This window comes from Heliangelus exortis, chromosome 3 (assembly GCF_036169615.1).
Source record: "Heliangelus exortis chromosome 3, bHelExo1.hap1, whole genome shotgun sequence".
Taxonomy (NCBI): Eukaryota; Metazoa; Chordata; class Aves; order Apodiformes; family Trochilidae; genus Heliangelus; species Heliangelus exortis.
In genome coordinates this window covers 68,793,005-68,814,253 of record NC_092424.1, presented here as the reverse complement: position 1 = coordinate 68,814,253, position 21,249 = coordinate 68,793,005, and the positions used below count along the sequence as shown (strand labels likewise).

At 36.7% G+C, this 21,249-nt stretch overlaps 1 protein-coding gene across 5 annotated transcripts in view; it reads right to left on the bottom strand.

Annotated features, from left to right (window-relative positions):
* Positions 1-21,249, bottom strand: part of REV3L (REV3 like, DNA directed polymerase zeta catalytic subunit) — a 116,292-nt gene that overhangs the window by 31,948 nt on the left and 63,095 nt on the right. For 4 of the 5 annotated variants that reach the window (XM_071741140.1, XM_071741141.1, XM_071741142.1 and 1 more), the window contains 8 exons: positions 18,852-19,086; positions 15,024-15,163; positions 7,953-12,144; positions 6,590-7,572; positions 5,950-6,032; positions 4,280-4,405; positions 2,531-2,723; positions 44-155 (listed from right to left, as the gene is read on the bottom strand). In XM_071741140.1, the coding sequence (XP_071597241.1) occupies positions 44-155; positions 2,531-2,723; positions 4,280-4,405; positions 5,950-6,032; positions 6,590-7,572; positions 7,953-12,144; positions 15,024-15,163; positions 18,852-19,086 (6,064 nt within the window). Of the gene's footprint in view, positions 1-43; positions 156-2,530; positions 2,724-4,279; positions 4,406-5,949; positions 6,033-6,589; positions 7,573-7,952; positions 12,145-15,023; positions 15,164-18,851; positions 19,087-19,792; positions 19,896-21,249 lie in introns of those variants that run through there. The other variant, XM_071741145.1, reaches the window with a different exon arrangement.

Below are 21,249 nucleotides of genomic sequence, written 5' to 3'. Positions count from 1 at the left end.
TACCAAGCCTGAAAAATAAAAGCAGAACGTACAGATATGCTACCTTTTTACAATATTCACTACTTCCTGGAAAAGAGTTCTTTCATCAGTAGCGTAACTGACTTCTAGTCCTGTAACTCCAGATCTTGTGAGCAAGGGGGCTTGATCTCTGCTCCCTAGAAAATAAATTTAAAAAAATCATTACTATTTAGAAGGACATCCGCTAAACAATATTGCTTTAGAATAAAACACACAACTGAAAAGAAGCATGGAATACAACCTATTTTTTTTTAACACTAATTATTTCATAATGAATTCCATGGACCTATTTTGTTCCTCTAGGGGTGGAAGTTTTCTTTTCACTTTGTAAAATTCTAGCATGGGGTAATTTTGCACAAACTCTGTAATAAATAAATTTGATTCAAGACAAACATCGCCATTTTACACGTACAAGAGCCCAACTATTATTTCAAAATAATTTTCTAAGAAATATTCAAGGACTATATGACAGCTCATAGAGTGTCTTCATGCAAAATATGTCTTTTAATTGCTAGCTTAGAGTAGTGCTTTGCAAAATGCTTTTAAGAATGAAAACTGCTACACAACATAATACAGTTTTCAGTACACTTCTTAAAAATCACTAAGTCACTAACAGAAAAACATGAGAAACTGCTCACTTAGTGCACATTACAAGTGTCTACGTTGATCATGTGTGATTTAATAACTAAATTTGTATGCATGCAGGAACTCAGCATTTGCCTTCCATAAAAAAACCTATCTTTGAACGAATAATATGCAACACACACTTTGTCTTTTCATTTTCTCTATGCAACAGATAGTAATCTTTGTGATTAAGCCAACAATCTATAGAGTTTTTAAAAGTCACACTACTTCGACACACTCTTGGCATCTTTAGAATGATGAGTGTGCTTTCAGAAAGAAACATTAAAATGAGTACTGTAACTTACAAAGCAAAAATAATATGAAAAGTGAAAAAAAAAAAGGTGTATCTCAATGTCACAGAAATCACTTCACAGGGAACTCAAGAAGTTCTAACCATGAAAATATTGACAGCACACATAAATTAAAGCAAAGAATGTCACAATACCATTTAAACATGTAATTTTATTTCACTAACAAAATCAGATCAGAAACCTTGTTTTTTCAAAATACTACTGGACCTCTTTATAGAGAGCTTTTTCTTGATAATTTATCAATGGCACAAACCTAGGAAGCCATAGTGGCTATATTGTGTAAAATCTTACTTATTAGAGTAATGGCAAGAAATATTTTAAAGATAACAAGCATATGGTACCAGAATAAACTTCACTGACAATAATAAGAACTTAGCTTAACATAATATCTACAATACACTGAAAAATAAACTGGTAAAAGAAGGAGCTGTTGCCTTAATGCTAAATTTATTTTTGGTAGGGTTTTGTCCACACTTAAATTTTAGACAGTATTTTGTGGTTTGATATGCGTTCACAATGCCAAAAGAAACCCTGAAAGAAAGAGAACTTTTTTTTTTTTTTTACTAGCCTAAACCAGTGGTACTCAACCTTTAACAGCTGGAGAGCCACTTCTTTATTAAACGGAGTTGTAGAGCACCATAAAAATCAAGTATCAACAGTGTGATTGGCTTTTTTTTTTTTTTTTTTTCCCATCACGACACTTCAATGTGTGATGATGCTGCCTCAACATCATCACGTATTGATATATCATGACGTGACACATCAACATCCTCTCTCCCAGCAGCACTCTGTCTTCAACCCCTTCTGGCTGCTAGGAAGGAGTGGGGTGGAAGGGTGGAAGGGGCAAAAGGGCGAGTTTTTCCCCATTCTGCCCCACGGCTGCTGGGTGGGAGGTGATCTCTACTCTTACCTGTGGGGGGTCCCAGCAGCTCCTTTTCTTTCCCCCTATGGGAGGGGGAACTTCAGCGACTCCCACACTGCTGGTCCATTTGCTCAGTGCTCCCCGCGCTGCCTGATAGAGTGGAGCGCCGATCAGATGCCTACATTGCGAGAGCCGCCTGTAGGGCCATGAAGAGCCACATCCGGCTCTAGAGCCACAGGTTGAGTATCACTGGTCTAAACAAAGCCAAAAAGGTACAATAGAATAAGGGCCCCTGTTTGGATCCTAAAAGGATCAGATAAAACCACAAAAATAACCCTTAAGTAAAATATAAAACATACTGTCTTGCTTTTAACATTTTCTACTTGTAGCTAAGCCAGCAACTCAAGTAGGAAACTAAAGGCAGGTTTTCCTCTTTATAACTTTTAGAACACTGCAGGAGCTTGTCCACAAGTACGTGAATATAGGTATCTTGCACGTGTGTGCATTCTTTGTGGTTAACAGCCCATGCAGTGGTTCTTTGGAAGATATAAGCAGGAAAACTCTCTCTCTGTTTTAAATGGCCATTCATCCAACAAGACAAAATTAAATGAGCTAAACAGTAATATAGATACTCGATTATATTTTGCTTGCTACTGTTTGACTACTACGAAATAAGCATTTTTGTAAAATATGTTAAGAAAAAAGAAATAAGAACCTTGGCTTGAGAGCGTTCTGTCTCTGTCAATCACTATAGCACCAGTGATTTCCTTTTTATCAGTATTTGGCAGTGCTGTGTCCGATGAGATGCAATAGAATAAAGCACAGATCGGATCAAACTCTGGGTCTGGTTCCAAATCTCGTCTGGTTCGAGCATGTAGCTCCATGCTGATGAGGGTAAGGTGCTGGACCTACCAACAAATAAATACAATAAGTTAGTTTCGGATCTTCTTCAAAAAATTAAAGAGGAGACTATCGATGCAAATGAACTCATTGGAGGTATTTTTATGGTAATACTAGATTGTAACTAAGAGGTCACACCTGATAATTAATAGGAATTATTAAACACACATCCCTGGATCTCACTTTTTTGCAAAAAGCATTAGCTTACAAAAAAAAAAGATTAATCACTTTATACATTTTTAATACTCAATTATTAAAATTCAATATTTGTTTTCAGGAATCATCTACCAAAAGCAGAAAATACAAACAGAGATGCTCAACTTCAACAATTGTAAATTACTGCAATGTTTTCCAACAGCTTTGCATAGTGAGCTGAATTAAGTTTCCAAACTGATCAAGAACAAAGAGACACTGTTGATCTTTATTTTACGTTCCCTTCCTCACCTCAAGATGTGCAAATGACCTTGACTAAGTCTCTTGCAGGAAGGTACAGAGAATACCTAACATTCCCTTTACTTGCATTAATGCACCTCCACATCATGTTGCTACAGCTTTCTGCAGCATGATTTGCATTAAGAAAAAGGTAATCCCTATATATTGCAGTTTTGACTGTATATAATACTATGTAGTATATGCATAGTATTTACTATGTACTATACATAGTATTTACTACTGTTTCAGTCCTACATTGTTGCTCTGTGGTCTTCATAATATAGTTGACAATATAGACTAATGAGTAAATTTGAGGATTTACAAGGGAAAAATTGCAAGTATTTCCAAATATGTAAGCTGCCCTTGGGGTATCCTGATTCCCTCTAGACTTGCATCCTAGATCACTACAGCCATCACTGAAATAACTTTTTTATCAAGCTCTATCTCAATTTCCTGCAAAATCCTTGAGTTTCTTGTGGCTTCTCCTATGTCATCTACTCAACATATAAAATTCTGTCCCTCCTCTCATCTCTAAATTGAACAACAGTAAACTCCAAGCCATGTATGTGGTGATGGCTGGGAGCACACACATGCCAAACACAGCAATCCTGTATGCATATTGCACCCCTTTGTTCAGCAACAATTTTGATCTTTTTTCCCAGACCAACTACTGACCTACACAAAATATGCAGAGACACCTACGATTTTGTTAAATGTAGCAGAAACTGACCAACAGGTTCAGAAGGTAACACGTAGAGATACTGGGAGGGCCTGACTATGATGCCAGATGCCTTGTTTCTTAAGGAAACAATCCAGGGAAGTTATGATCAATTAGTTTTTCCAGTAATGTTTTTACACAAATATAGCTTTCTTCCTTTTAATCTTTCCTTTATTTTTATTTTTTAAAGGAATGTTTATCACCTTCTCAACAAAAATACTGTGAAATCTCATTCAATACTATTAGCACTTGGAGATTGAGCTGAAACAAGAAGAACATTTACTTAAATCTGCAGACACAACAATCTAATTAATTCTAAGTCAGGCAGAGACCAAGGAAGAAAAGTGTTTTAAATTCTGTCACTATAAACCAGGTCTGAGTTAGTTTATAAAATAACATGTAACAGTAAGTTACCTCGTGCAAAGATTTTGCTTCCTGCAGGTTTTCCACACTGACTTTAAAACCATAAGTGTTATTTAAAGACGGTCCTTCAATCTGAGAAGTGTCTTTCTTTGAAGCACCAAGGGCTGCAAATTGATTCTTATTGGGAGGGGGGGAAAAATAAAATACAGTTTACTAATGAAAAAATGACAGGATGAGAAATTCATACACAATATTAAGTACAAATTTCAGGGAAAATGCAAAATCAAAACTGAAATTACTAAAAAAAAGAAAAAAAAAGCTTTCACTATCTCCTTGTTATTTTTCAACAGGAAACCAGCAGCTCTATCTTTCTGTCTTTTTAGGAATAATTTTACTAAACTTTATAGCAAAGCAACAGTCAATTTGAAATCCTTCAAAAAAACCCAACCAACTAAACACAAATACAACAACAACCCTCCCCAACCCATATATACTGGCTTTTTTTGAAGCTTGAAGATAGGGGAACCAGCAAATCTCTATGCTCTCTTGAGCAACAATTGTTCAGAAACCTCTGTTACAGCCACAACTTTTTAAGGCACCGAATTTAAGGTACACTTAGGTATGCACTTGTGCTGGGTGAATACCAATATGTTGAGAACAAAAGCAAAGACCATTGGGTCATTTCAGTAAAGCACCTAGCCCACCCTTCTGTTTCCAATCTGGGGAGCAAACACACTGTGTGTGGAAAAGTCTGATCATTTTCTGTAATACATTCACTTTTTACTCCATTAAGAATACCACTGCTATTCACTAACTAATGCTTTCAACATTTTCTGGAAACTGATACACACACAGACACCTAAACACACACATCTGTGTGTGTGTGTGTGTGTGTGTGTGTTTATGTGTGCATACAACCAATTTTGCTCCCTACTCTACAAAAAGGATGTGGACAGGACAAGGATAATCAGAGGACTGGAGCACCTGCCATATGAAGGCTGAGAAAACTGGGTTTGTTCAGCCTTGAGAAGAGAAGGCTTAGGGGAGACCTTACTACAATGTTCCAGTACTTCAGGGGTGGCTACAAAGAAGGTGGAGACTCCCTATTTACAAGGAGTCACTGGGTAAGGCAAGGGGTAACAGGCACAAGTTGCTCCTGGGGAGATTCTGATTGAACACAAGAGGTAAATTTTTCACCATGAGGACAGTCAGACCTTGGAATGAGTCCCAGGGGAAGTGGTGGATTCCCCCACTTTGGAAAGTTTTAAGTCACAGCTCAACAGTGTGGTGATACATATCATATAAATGATAGTGATAGAAGAGTTGGACCAGATGATCTTTGAGGTCACTTCCAACCTGACATTCTATAGTTCTATGATATATGTACATATTTAAATATATACACATATGCAGAAGGAAAATCACAATAACACTTGAAAAGGATGTTATAACTAAAGAGCAAAACAACATCCTTATGCAGTGTCTCTTTAGTGTTTCGTTAGCTTCTCACTCTAAAACATAGAACATATTTTCAATATTCAACTTTTTTCGCTACTGAATATTTATCTTTTCTTCCTGACTTTGAACATAAGCTGATTCTACAGCAATTGTATCCTACCATTCTTAATGTGATTTCAAGATCCTAACAGTAAAAAAAGAAAATAACACAGAAGAAAAAGATTGGAAACCCATATATGTGGTGTAATAAAATCTTAATTTACCTTCATTTGTGCGGCTAGAAGTACTCTTCGAAGACCATCAGTATTACTTCCCTTCCTATGGCTCAGTTTCTGGGCTTTTGGTTCTGTAAACATACATAAGTGCAAAACTGCTTAGCCTCAATAATATTGTCTAGACATTAAACAACACTCTGGAAACAACCAGGGCATTTTTTTAACATTATAAACAAATATTCTGTATAAAATCAAATACAAACGTATTTGTCCAATTCAAAGCACAATTTTATATTTATGGCAATTTAGGAATGTAAGTCACCAAACCTCACACTATTATCATCTTGAACACTGCGATGTCATTATTATGTTTGGAAAAATAGAAGCAATATAAGCAAGATAATTTAAAAATCTCCCAATTAAGCAATACTTTTAAATTATGTTTTTAACCTACACTTCAGACTTCAGATACCAGAGACCAGCAGGAAGCAAGAAGGTGCTCTGCTTCCAGATTTTTTTCAAAAACTACTTTAACAATAATGAACAGGCATTTGACTTTCCCAAATGAGTTTTAAATATATTTTAGTGGAGATGCAATTCTTTTCTCATAATGTCAAAAGAAATACAGTAACTTATCATACTCATTATTTTATTTTGGCTTTTGATTAGAATCCCTTAATGGATTTACCTGCAGACAAAGGTGTAAAACCAAGAACTTCAGGTACTCCATCTTGGGGTTTTTTCTGCACAATGGGTGTACTATGCAGGCAAACAGCTTCAGGATTTCCAGGGTCTTCATTAACTGAAAAGGGTGATGTGTCAAAGGATGTCCTCATGTTTTCTTGGGAAGAGGGAGAGTTTTGTGCACTTCCAACAGGTACTGCATAATCTCCTTCCACAGAAGACAAAATAATGTCCTGACTTTTCCACTCTGCATCTTCTAAATTGGACTGCTTTGGATCTGGTGATGCTACTTGCTGCCAAGGAGGAAGTACTGGAGAATCTGGTGAACTGTAATTGACATAGTAATCTTCTTCCTCCTCCTCCTTATCATGTTCTAGTGTTGAAGTAGTAAGTGTCTTGCTTTCAGATGAAGTTTTATTAGAGTCTGTGTCATTTTTAGTATTTATAGAAGTTCCTATAGTGCTTGTAGACTTACCACAGGTTTCCTTAGCTTGTGTTTTTGTAGTTTCTGTCACAGAAGTAAGTGAATTCTTTGTAGGCACAATAGGTCTTTCATCTTCCAGACTAGATAAATTCAAATCTTTAGCTGCTTTTATTACTTCTACAGATTTCTCTTCAGATAATACTGCAGAGCTGAAATTCTCAGCTGCCTTTGCCTGCTCAGCAGGATGATTCTTAGGCAGCTTCTTTAAATGTTCATACTCTTCTTTGGCATGAAGCCATATCTGAACTTGCTGTTGGCTTGGAGCACATTTGCATGGCATTATGACTATTTTTTTGTCTTCACTAGTTTTATGGCTATTACTTTCGCTTTTATTAACAGCAGAATGACCATAACGGGGAGGAGACCCCGGTCTAGGACTTTCTGTCATTGCTGAAAATGCAGTCTTCCAGAGTCGTAGACCTTCTAATGAGAAGTCCCCCTCAAACTCAAGCAGGTCATTTGGCAGTCTAGTTTCCACTGTGAGAAGCCGTCCTCCAATCTCCCTGTAAAGAAAAGAGTCTGAATTTTTGTTTTGCTCTAAACTGCACTTCAGGCAGTCCTCAAAATGATATACAAGCAGAGTCCTCCTAACTAGTTTTCCCACCATGCAATTCCTCTGGGCTGTATTTTTCTTTTACAAACCAAGCAAGTGCATTCCTGCTTACTACAATAATACCAAGCAATAAAAAAAAAAAAACAAGCGTCATGAATAAAAATGAGTACTGCATGGGAAATACAGTAATCTGCAATTTCAAATGTATGTATATTAGATGGGATCTTTCATGCATCTGTGCCACATAACAGCACAAAGTTGTTTACAGGAATAAATGCAATTTAATATAATCACAAGAATATGTAGACAGAAATGCATTCAACACAGTACCTTGGTTTTTCTGGAGCATCTGAAGGGTTGCTGCAAAATGGTTCCTGGTAAATTGTTTCTGCAAGATCATGATCCAGCAGAGTTGCCATGATTTCTTCACGACTGGGTGGGGACATGAGGGGCTTAAGAATGTGAGCAGTACGAGGTGTAAAACTTCCATTCTTCGATTGTGAGGGAGAACTGGTTGATCTTGGTGAACTATCTGGAGTTGGAGTTAATGCCTCATTGTTTCTTGAAACAAATAATTCTAAATCCTCAGAAGCTGCATCTATAAATTCTCCATCAGGAGATGATAATATGGATGTAAAAGAGGTATTAACTGAATCAAGTGGTTGACAGGGTTCAAAAGTGGTTTCCTTTCTAATGTGGCTTTGAATCCAGTCTGAGCTGGTTGGCTGAGGAAGGTTCAGAAATCTCTCTCTATTTACTGTATTTCTATTCAATTTGAATTTTTCATTTAAACAGACCTCAGTCTCTTGCATACAAGAGGTGTCAATAGAACTAGATCTAGTAGTGGAAGGATGTACATTTTTCCTCCACTGGCTATGGCAGAGGTTCTCATTATTATCCAGTGAGGTTTTCTCAAAAAGATCAGGGCTCAGGGAACCAGACCTTATCCATTTACTTGTGCTTGAAGAGTGCTGATTTTCTTCCTCAGTTTTTTGGTCATTTTGACACAGAAAGTCACTTTCTGCTGTTTGTCCAGAACCAAGATCTTGAACTGCATCACTCAAAAATTTCTGGGGCAAATTTTGATCTGCTGGGACAAACTGGCTTGCAGAATAAAAACTGCAAAATCCAGTCTGACCTAGAGTATTAATATCAAAGTTGTAATTGTGGTCTGGAGACAAGCTGTCTTCAAGTGAGTAACAACTTTCAAAACCAGGGTCTGAAAAAAAAATCGGGCTGTCATCAGACACAGAATGATCAATACAACTACTGATCTGCTGGCTTAAAGATGCCGGTTTTGAAAGTTTTGGTGTTTTTTCTTTAGGCTTTGTACTCCTGGGAGCACGAGATTTTCTTGGTGATGTGACTGACCGTGACCTTTTGATTCCTTTACTTGGTTCAAGAGGGCATGGTACATTCCTGTTCAGCTGTGTTTTAGCTGGTAATGCTTCCTGTGTAGCATTTGCATTCTGAGCCTTCTGCTGTCTCTTCTGGAGCAGCTCTTTCAAAACAGCTAGGCCAGACTGCCCTTCAGTGAATGCTGATGGGGCCACTATAGTCCTGTTTTTATACTGAGAGATGGGTTTTGGCTGTGTGGTTGTTTCTGACTGAGACCTTTGTTTCACCGTTTCAGGTTTAAAATGGGACATATCCAAGATAAATCCTCTCTGGTTTTGATCCAAATTTAACTGTTTCACTGGACTCTTCAAAGACGTTACAAAACAGTTCTTAGGCAACTGAAGTGGGCCAGGGCTTTCCTCAGGTGACTTAAGAATAGAAGAACAAGGATCAGAATGCTTGGATGCCTCTGGTAAACAAAAAAGCTGCTGTTGATTATTGTCTTTACAATGCAAATAGTTAGTGGCATGTAACTGATCCATCTTCACCGTGTCCAAAGAGTCACGAGCTTCACTCAATTTTCCAGATGGTGGTAAACATCTGTTTTGCAAATTTTTCATCTCTTCTGCTTTTGCAGAAATTTTGTCTTTAGAGATGTGAGCATTCTGTGTTACCTGAGTTGAGAGATTAGCTGGATCAAATATGAGAGCAGAATCCTTCATTCTAAATATAGCACTTTGAGTCCTGGGCCTTTGAGAACTCATTTTTGGTACATCCCTTCCAGATGGCACAGGAGTAGATGTGAAACATGAATGAGGGTCTTCTCGTGAAGCAGGTAAACACTGTGCATCTGCAGGATTATCAGTTTCCATCAGTGAATGAAAACAGCCTGAAGAATTTCCTTGTGCATCGGCTGCTGAAGGGAGCTGTGCTGATGGTAGATAACCTGCTGAATAGCCAGGAAGAGGACTGTCTTTCCTGTTATGAAGTGGCTGTGAGTTCACTGACTTGTAAGAAATCTCAGGCAGATCTTGATGTTTCAGCACAAATTTCACTTCTGCAGTAGAGCAAGTATTTCCTTTTTCATCTGTAAATACAACACGTTTTCTTGAGGATGCTTTTTCAGGTGTTTTTTGTCTTCGTTTTGTTCTAGGTTTCTTCTTTCCATCATCTGCTGATTTATCAGCCTGATTAATCCTTTTCTTTTTCTTGGTAGATACAGCGGGGCTAGTAAATTTTTTTTTACATTTCTTAACCTGAGTTTTTGCTCGACTGTTTTTTCCTACACTAGAATTAACAGCCTTGCTGTTGTATATATTGGGCCCCCTACTAAACAAAGCTTCTCTGTCCAGGTTAGTCAAAATTTCTTCTGCTTTTGGATCAGTGGGAGACCAGCAGCGAGGTGGAGATGTATTTATTGGGCTTGTGCTTCTCTCAGAAAGAAAACCTAACTTAGACATAACATCACTATAGTTATAGTCACAGTCTTCAGCTTCAGCATTGTAGGATGGTGATGGAGGAGAAAGAATTGTATGAGTCCTTTTTCTGAAAGATAAAGTTCTTTTAATGTTTCTATTTCCTGTTTTTTGTGGTTTTCCAGTTTTTTTCTTGGTTGACTTATGTTTTGCTTTCCTTTTGTGACTTTTCTTTGGTGTTAGTGGATAAATAGGATATTTGGTTGCAGGAGAGTCAGGAACTTTTGGCCAAAAGTCCTTTAAAGGTGCAAGCTTTTTATATAAGTTCATCTTTTCCTCTGTGAGTACTACTCTTTCCTCACTAGAATCTACTTTCCCTAGTTTAACAAGCATATTTTTTCTCCCTCTAAATCTATTGATGATAATATATTTAATAATAACAGGTGGCAATTTTTTAGAAAGTTTTCTACGCTTTCGAGACTTCTGAGACCCATCCAAACTTTCAACACTTTCTATTGGCTGAGGTAGATTAATTTTTGAGTTGTGTGTGACAAAGGTTGACTCACTGTCTTCAGTCTCATAATTTACCTTCCGTTTCGTTCGGAGCGTATATTTATTTCCACATAATCCAAATGACTGCTCAAGTTCAAGAGCTCCATCTGCAAACTGGCAGTCAGTATAATTAGCAGTACTTGTAGGCATTTTGTTTTCAAAAGCCTCAAGAGGAACTTGAACTAAGTCACTAGCTAAAGCACTATCCTTATCAGGAATGTTACTACAAGCATTACCTTGAGTATAGCAGCTTTCCTTCACTGATGCAACATCATTTATACTTGCAGGCTCCTGATGATTGATAAAACTATGCTTCTTTTTATTCATCTTCAACCTGGACTGTTTGTTGCCTTGCTGTAATTTGTATGTCACAGGAGCTAACTTCTGTGGTCGACTGAGACAATTAGAAAGAACAACACTAGGAAAGAACATATAATGTGCTGCTTGTTGACTGAGGCTTGGCTTTTCTGCCTTATGCTCCTGAAATTCTTCATACCTAATTTTAAGTTTATTAAGGCCAACTTCATCAGTGCTATTTTCAAGTGAATGTACCACAGTTCGACTGCCTCCTGAACAAGACACCAATTCACAATTTTCTGTAACTGTTGCTGGAAAAAAACTATTTATGCTTGCACTGCTGGATTTTTCATTTACTTCAGAGGACATTTTACCTTTGGAGTGGCTCATATCAGAAAAGTTAAATAAGTTTTTATTCAGCATGCTGTCACCAATGTGGCGGCCCACATGCATGAAAGAGACATCTTTTTCAGCCTTTCTGATGCTAGTATACTTCCTACTAGGCATCTGTCTGCTCACTGATGAAATATCATCTTCATACTCAAAAATATTATTTTCACATGAAGGAACTGGGAGAGCATCTTTCTTGTTACTCTCTTTGTGAGAGTTTTCTGCATGAGTACTATTGCTGAATGGAGTTGGGTACTTTGCTGAGTAAGTGCTTTCTTTTGTAAGAGAATGCATTGAAAGTTCGGGTCTTGTTTCTGTGTTTGGTTGTGAGAGGTCTTCTACTAAATCTTCGTTATTCAAAACATGGTTAGAAAGGGCACTTGTGTGTTTACATTGAAAAGTAATTTTAGCAGAAGAAGGGGGTTCTAGCGTAGCAGCATCCTTATGGAAGATTGAGGTCTTTACAGACATTTTGCTTGTTGCAATGACGGAGGAGTGAGTTCGAGAACTTTCATTATTCAAAGGATTGTCTGAAATGGAAGACAAGCAAGTTTACTCTAGTTTTCCTGTAAAAAAAATTCCACATCAACATTTTTAAAGATACTGTCCTGAAAGCCCTCCCATCTAAAACAGAAACAAAACTCTGCTAAATCACATTTCATTTTATGATCATGACAACTACAGACTCCAAGTACATCAATTGCTTATCAAAATCACATTGTTAGCACACTTGTTTCTCAGCTGTTCTGCCAGTTACTCTGAAATTGTATGCTTGCATACAATTGCCAAAGACTTCATGCTGGTTTTCCAAAAGAATGCTTCTAAAATCACTTTGCAATAACTAAATATAGATTGATTCCTAGAAAAGTGTTTATCCTGCTTTGTCCCTGAGAACTGGCCCTGAAACTTAAGATGATTTTTCTATTACACATAAAGCTAAAGTACCACCTTACAACATGGCAAGGGTGTTGCAGGAACTGTTCTGTATGTCAAGCACAGGTAGTTTACTGCACTTTTATAGAGCGGGGGGCAGTCTACCACCCATTCAAGTTTTTATGCAAGGAGCTTGCATAATTTAGTTAGATTATTAATTCACATCCATGCATTAAAATTCCCACACAGCTCTGCAACCAGCATGTGCTGCAGAAACTATCCTGTGCAGACTCATCACATGATACCTGGGACAATTTCTCTGTTATGCTGATACTTTCACCACATCTACAGCAGATTAAGTTTGGACAGACAGGTGGTAAGTAACAAATTAACAACTGTGTGCTTGTAACCACCATGAATAATTCAATGATTTGAAGGAGTTTATTCCCCTGGAAAGAGTCAGTTACCGTGGAGTTCTTGGTACACAGCAATTTGTTCATATTTAGCTGAAATATTGAAGGAGAATAGCAATTATGAAACATGCTGTATGACCCAGAAGCATGTGGCACATGCTGTCATATTAGACAGGGCATACTTTAGGCCTTTACTGTAAATCTCAACCAATTTGGGGATTATCTTAGATTGCTGATGCCTTCAGCGTAGCAATTTATTTGTTGCCAGGCATGAAAAATAAAAGGAAACAGCTATGTTTCTAATAAAAATTTCTGATGAATACGTAGAGTCTTAGAGAGACTTACAGCTGGGTGTTGCTGACTATGATTCTTTGAGGACACAAGTCCACACAAAGAATGAAGATGATTAACTGAAGACCAAGAAAACAGGAATTTAGTGAAGTATCAGTGAACACTTAGAAGATACCTGACTATTCAGATATAAGAACTGCAAAAATATTTGTCAATTGAACAGATGTTATGGACACAGATTCATGTGTAGGTAAGAATTTTCTAATTTAGAAGAACTGGACCAAGATCTGTTTTGAATTCACTGTATCTCGTTATATGATGTTGATGTAAAAGGTCACAGCAATAAACTCTTTCTAACCTTACATTCTTCTGTTTCTGCATGTCTTATTTCACATACTTGAAATACTCTAAAATTTAAACAATGATTTTAAATACACTCTCATTAGTCAGAATTAGTCTTACATTAAATGATGAAGTACTGCAAACAAGAAAATGGCAACTGTGTATTTTGCAAAAACAAATCATATTGTTATTACATCAAGTGACATACTAACCCTATCATTATACCTATAAAAGCAAAGAAAAAAGTAAACTGCATTAAAGAGGGAACACAATAGCTGTGGCTGTCAATGTGATAAGATCACATATCCCGTGTTCTCTAATACAGGATTGTTAATACATGTTTTAAAATGTATTTTATATACTAATATAAAATATGATGTTATTTTTATCAAATAGCTCCAAGAGACACAAACTAATACAAAAATTTTGTAAAGGATTACACTGTTGTCCAAAGAGCAAATGCAGTAATAGGAAATCAGGTGCATGCATGAGCACAATCAAGACTTTACATTAACCAGTTTGTAACACAGATTAAGAAAGAAGCTTCTATGCAAAGTGATGTTAACCACAAATTTCAAATTTTGAAGGCAATGAAGTATGACTAATAACATTTCTAAAGAAAGAACAATTGTTGTTCATTAGACCAAGAAGAAATGTGAACCTAATACTGAGAAGACCCTGGATATAGATATGTATTTTTCCTCATGAGATCCACATACTTTACATATATTTTACATTGCTTTGCTCAACAGAATTTTATAAATGTGGAAATAAGTAGATTGTATAATGAAACAAATAATATTCATATAATTACCCAACCTCAAAACATGCATTACATTAGCTGAAGTTATTTAATCAAAGACAGTAGGTTATAAAATGATGGCAAAAGAAAGCTCTAAAATTGATTAAATTTTTTATAGAATTTGAAAGGCAGTTTCTTCTGCATCAGCTTTGCCATGGTATAGTTTTAACCTATGCAATACCAAGACGTGAACATGCATTCTGCTTAACGAGACAGGCTCATGCAAAGGCTCACTGTATTTTAGTATGCATGGCAAATATTTGCAAAGCAAAGAAGCAATCTAAATTTACAAAATAATACATTAACTATTTACAATGACATCACAGCAGGAAAAATGATTCTGCAGAACAATTAATTTTAAGACCACATTTGCGTATCAAATAGCATCAGAAAAATAGCTCTTCCAACAAGGTAACTATCCTTACCATAAATCTAATTAAACAATGACCCTTTTTGGATTATTAATAAAACAGGAAAAGCAGATTCTAGTAATCTGCAGAGGACATTTAGATTGAAATATTGTTGGCTTATAAGGAAGATGTTAAGGGCTTGCTTCTGCAGTCCATTGAGAACATTTCCTTCCAATTGAAACAAGAATTAAAACTGGTTAGTGCTTTTCACAATTAGCATATTCATCTGAAAACTATGACACAAGTAATAATTCAAAACTGTTTTTCTGTTTACTTACCACCATTTTCATCTGCAGTCCCATCTAACTGAGGTATAGAGAGATTAGTTAGGAGCATATTGTTACCACTCCACTCCATTTCTTCCTCTGAAGATGAATCCTCTTCTGTTGAACTCCGATGCATATTCTTGACAGCTGACCTAGAGAAGAAGGATGGCACTAATCAGTACAAAATACTTCTCTTAGAAAGCATCAGTATCTACAGGGAATATCAAAATCAAAGGGGTGTGATGCTACCAGGTTATGTCATTTGGGGGGACAAAGGCAAACAAACAAATTTGTTACAGTTCTCACTGAGAAAATAGAAACTTTATTCTATGTTTCTATTTTAAGAGACAACAATGGTAGCAAACCATTTTAAAACTACAGACAAAACTAGCAGGATTCACTAGCTTAAGCTAAAGAGAAGGCATTTAAATGCAGTTTTACTGAAATACAGTTTCATTGCTTGAAAATGCTTGAAATTTGAAGATTATATTGACTATGCAGAACTATTTCAGTTTAGCTCTTAGCAAACAGTTATGTTTGTTCTTGCTTTTTAAAGGAATTTTTACTAAATAATTATTTCTTAGCAAGCTTAACTAAAGCACAGCCACAAAAGCACAACCACAAAAAAAAAAAAAAAGGTTTGTTTACGTCCATCCGTAAACATTATTAAGTTGCTGTTGCTAACATTTAAGCTGCTTTTACTAAGTTAACTTTTCTGCACTGCCATTTTTACAGTCATAAACCCTCTGGGGAAAAAAAAAGTAAAGGAGTAAATGTAGAAGAAGTAAAAAAGAAATGCTTGTATGAATTTTCCAGGTTTTCAAGGTGGCAAGGCTTTATATGGGGGAAAACCAAAACAAACCAAAACAAACCAATCTATAGAAAACCCTGAAATACAAAAATACAAACCCTATTACTCTAGAAACACCTAGGATTTTGATTTTTTCTTTTTTAAAACAAAGTGCAAGATGGGCATAATTCTTCATAGAAAAAACCTACTCTGTGGCTACAGGAGATAAATCCAGATAAATATTAATGAACTAAGGCTTGTGGAATTGTTTTGTTTTTTTGTTTCTTTGTTGTTTTTAAGACAACAGTAATGCAGCCTAGTAACTTGATGTAACAAAGCATTATTATGTAGTACCTCAGAAGGTATAAAGACAAAGGTTTAAGTTACAGTAGTAAAATTCACAATAAAATAAACAGTCCACCTTTTAAAGAACTCTTAACTGTGGAGACATCTGTTTGAACAGAGCATGAATTATATGTATCATAACACTACAGACATTGAATGTGCTCAGCAGTTAGCCAACATACAAAAAGCCAGGATTATTCATTCAGGAACAAGAGGCTCAAATGTGGCTACAGAATTTACAGACTAACTCAAGTCTGGAAGCAGCATGACTTGGGAGAGAGACCTAAGTAACAAGCACAGGTAGGCAGGTACACAGTAGCCACAGCCTAAGTAAGTGAGCTTACTTCACCCTCTTCTATGTTCCCCAGACATGGAAATGTACAGTGCAAAGACATTCAGCTCTATATGCAAATTAATGCCAAAATGGGGAGAGTGATCAATACTCTGGAGGGTAGGGGCTGCTCCAATTTCAGTAGTTGCGAGGCTGAACCTGGAATATTGTGCTCAGTTTTGGGCATCCCATTACAAGACAGACATTGACAAATGTGAGCAAACCCAGCTAAAGAGCACCAGGGTGACTGGGGGCTGGAGCACATGATGTGTAAGAACAAGAGCCTGTGGGAACAGGATTTATTTAGCCTTGAGAAAAAAAACCAAGAGGAGATCTTGTTCCACTTGGAAATAAACCAATGTAAGAAGATTAATCCTGTTTCAGATGTGAGTGGTGATATGAAAATGGCAGTGGGCACAGGACTGCATCAGAAAATGTATGTACAAGGAAACTGTTCTTCATTATGAGGGTTGTCAAATACTGGAACAGCTGTCCATATAGGCTGTGTAATCTGGTTTTGGAGAGACTCAAACTTTGGCCAGACAAGGCCCTGAGCAACTGGACTATCCAACTCTGCTTTCACCAGAACATGGACTACAGAACACTTAGATGTTTCTTTCTTCCAACCTGAATCATGCTATAATCCTCTGCATGGAGCAAATCTGTGTTAACTTTTGTACGCACAGTCAGGCTGGAGAAAACTTCTGCAGACAACTTAAATCTCTCTGTATCGAAGAACACCAGTTTAGACTCATGAAAAATTTGTGTAACGTAGCATCTTACCACCATACACAAACCAGTCCAGGTCCTGATGGACTTTTTGCTCCAGTTCAGCACAAACCAAAACCAAGACATTTAATTCAGTCTGTAGGGCATTGTTACTCCTCATTATGTCACTATATTTTTGAGATAATGGAAGACTAGTGAATACCCAGTAATAGAAAAGTGATTGTATAGAGAAGGTAGGATGTATTGAGAAGCAGTGCAGATAGAACGAGCCTGAGCAGAATAAGGTTGGATCCATCAACAGACTCAAACTGGCCCTTTCTTCATGAGCAGAATTATACAGGAGGCAGAGATGCTCTCTCTTTAAGTCCAGATTCTGTACAGATCACACTGAAGCAAAGCTCAGAATTCCCTCTCAACACAAACTGACTACCTGTGGAGGCACCCGGTATGTACATTGTCCCTAGTGCTTTCTGTCTGGGCTTACTATGTAGGCATATATGAGTGTGTTACTCGTGAGCCAATTTGGGATTTTTTAAAATAGGATTCTTCATTGCATAAAATGAGCTAATTGCTTCAGGATCCTACCTGTCTCCAGAAGTTGTACAGTCATGCCCATACAGAGCTGTGCTTGACTTAATAAATTCTCCAAGGTATAGGCTGGTTTTACACAAAAACTACTACTAAACTGAAGAGTAACATTAAGTGTTTAAGATGGAAACTCTACCTTTTCAGGCTACTGTGAGGGGAAAAAACAAAGAAAATTGAGGGTAAGATGGGAAAAGCAGCTTTAGAGATCAGTTACCTCTAGAACAAGAGTGACCTAGCTTCTGATTCTGTAAAAAAAATATTTCTATTGCTCTCTGAATATATGTATAATTCTGATTGCTGATGTAAAAAAATAAGTAAATCAAAATGTTTTGTCTAAAGTCTCTCACTTTTCATACAGAATTACACATTATCAGCAGCTCTGCCCAAAGCATGAGTGAAAAGAAACTGAAGACAGCTTCCTTCAAAACTGTCAGTGAAGACTGTACAAAAGGTCATTACAAACTATGAAGATGTTCCAAGAATCTTGGCCTTAAAAATATTCAAGACGCTGACCTTTAGCAGTTCAGCAGAGTGAGCAACGTTCATGTTTCAAATTAAGCTTTGAGCATGGAAACAAATGGGTGTTTTTCTCAGGCTTCTAGGTCACTTTTCAGAAGAATACTTCTTCAATATTCACTTCAATAAAAGTTAAAGGCACAAGAGATGTACAGGACACATCTTAATATCTGCACCACATTCAAGGTGTGACCTACCTTAAAAGGAGGTTAAAACTATAGGTTTTTTGTATTTGGACTTGTAGGACAAAAAACCCTACTCAATCTTTCATCAAACAGCAATGTAGAAGCTTAGGTCTAGCCAAACCTGAACATTTAATCTTTATTTTCACATAAAAATGACAATTTACAGCATCAGTTGAATGACTGTGTTTTATCTCAAGATATGCACAGATTTTTCTGATGTTGTCAACAGAGACCTCTCTACTGCTCACTGGGCTCAAAGTACACTTGAAAACAGGACAAGAGGGAGGAAGGATTTGGCAGAAAAGAACATTTTAAGGAAAAAAAAAGAAAAAAAGTATCAATCAACACATATATACCTTCTTTTTGGCTCAGGCTCTTCAATGCTACTGTCCCACCTTTGGGACATTAACAAGCTAAGTTCCATTTCTTCTTTCTCAAACTGTGGCTCATTTTCTTCATCATCACTGTTCTGAGAGTTTCGACAGCTTCCAAGAGAACGATGGTGAGATAATGTTTTGTGATGTCCCATCTGATATCCATCATTCTCCAATCCAGCCAACAGATCAATCATGGCCTCATCAGCACTGTCCACTGCAGAAAAAGCCCAAGCAGAATCTACATTTTGTTCTACTTGCAAATCACTAGTTATAGTCTACAACTAAGAAACAAAACCAAACAAGTGATACCAAAAAACCCCTCAACATTTAAAAATCAGTTGCTACTGTCTAAAGAAAGGCAGGCTAAAGAAACAAAGCTCTTTTCATATGTTTTATCTTTTCTAGCTCTTGATCTAGGATTTTGACAGCCTTCTTTTTTTATGTCTGCCCTTCTCTTCTGATTGTAGTAGATTTAGGGAAAGAACTTTTCTCTCTCTACCCTCCCATTACCTTCTCACACTCAATAAGCCTCACTCCCCCTTTTTATTTCAGCACGAGTTCCAGCTTCTTAAGCATCACTGCCTTCTCTTGCTTTTATCATTTTAATGGCTGCATTAGCTTTGTTGGGCACTTCTCTCTGTATAACTTAGAAGTTCAAACATGGCATCTCATGAAAGATGCAACTAGTTCTCCTCTCCTTCTGTCCTCTACTATAACTTCTCTCCCTTTTCATTATAAACTGTTCTCTTCCTAGACTCCTCTAAACACTGAAAATTTATCTAATTCATTTCTCCCTTAAATTTTAATTTTCCTTTATTTCACCCAGGCTTACACTAACTCATGCACTTGCCTTCTTATTCTTTATTTTTATTTCTTAAACATCCTTCCAAGCCACAATTGTTTCTCACTCTCCTGCTTACCTTTCATCTGACCTCATAACCAATTTATGATCTCCAGTCTACCAGGCATCTTTGTTACTTCTCTCTCCTTCTCCTCTGGCTGTAGAACTACAATCTCTACTTTCCTTCCTCAGGAAATATCATATGATTTACAAAGATCCTGAGAATCATATAAAATAGATCTCAACATCAGTGAGGAAGGCATTTTCCATATTTTACAAAGGCTTCACAAGACACCATGCAACCATTTAGAATGGAAACCATCCCCTTTGCCAGAGTTCTGAATTAACCCACTTTCAATTGTATTTTCTGTTCTTGGCTCCTTTGCCTTTTGTGAGGTCTGTCATTAAACTCTAACTTTACTTCCCATTAATATAAACCTTGTTGTGTACTTCACAGCAGCAACAGAAGCAGTTTGCTTCACATCCCCTGAGACACTACGATTCTACAAAGACATAGTAAAGATCAATCCATGCTATGAAAGAGCTTAAGGGACTCAGAGATGCAGCATGCTATTCATGGTCACACAGGACACCAGAAATTAGTAGCCCCATAATAAGAAAAAAGAAACCAAACCCAAACACAAAAGGACAAAAAGGAAGAAGTCATAAAATCTCTATATGATTCCCTAGCCACTATAAAAAACCAGACCCTTTCAATGCTCCTATTTGGTTGAGCAATTCACATGCATAGTCATAAGTACCCTGTATGTTACTTCAGCCACTTCTCATTCTCTTAAAATCTTTTCACTCAAAAAGAAAAAAAAAAAAAAAAAAGATAAATAATGCTCATGTTTTCCAGCTCCTGCATAATTGCTTTATTTACTCTTCTCTTGATAAATTCAAATTACTGTCTATACAACTTCTATACCAAAAATCTTGCTTATTTTCTTAATCTCACAACATCTTTCTTCCTTTCTATGCAAAAAAGACTATTTTGTTGCATATTGTATTACCCATAGACATACATTGTTGCCCACAGATATTCACAGCACATACATTTCAAAAGCACTCAAGGCTATGGGTTTTAAATATTTTTGTCCCCTCTGCACCTTGCAGAATCAGCTTTCGTGCATATTAAAATTATACTTTTTATTTACATAAGAATATATACAGAGATAAGATGAACTGCATGCTTTTCATCTCCTCTAAAGTATTTGAGCTATTTCCATCTGAAGTAGTTTTTAATACCAATTCCTTTTTTATTTTATTGTTGTTTCCCTCCCCACACCATCCACATTTGTTTGCTGCCAGGTTTGATTTTTTTTTTCTCCTCCTTTAATGTTTTACTGCTTGTCTCTTTACCTTCACCTATTCTTTTGTATACATAAATTTTGGGAAATGCTCTGCTGCAACATGCCTCTTATTATCAGCCTTTTATTATTCCCTAGTATCTTGATACAGCTCAGCTTCTAAACACAACCATGTTCTCTACCATAACTGTAAGAAAGATGAAGTAACTGCAAGAATATAATGGAT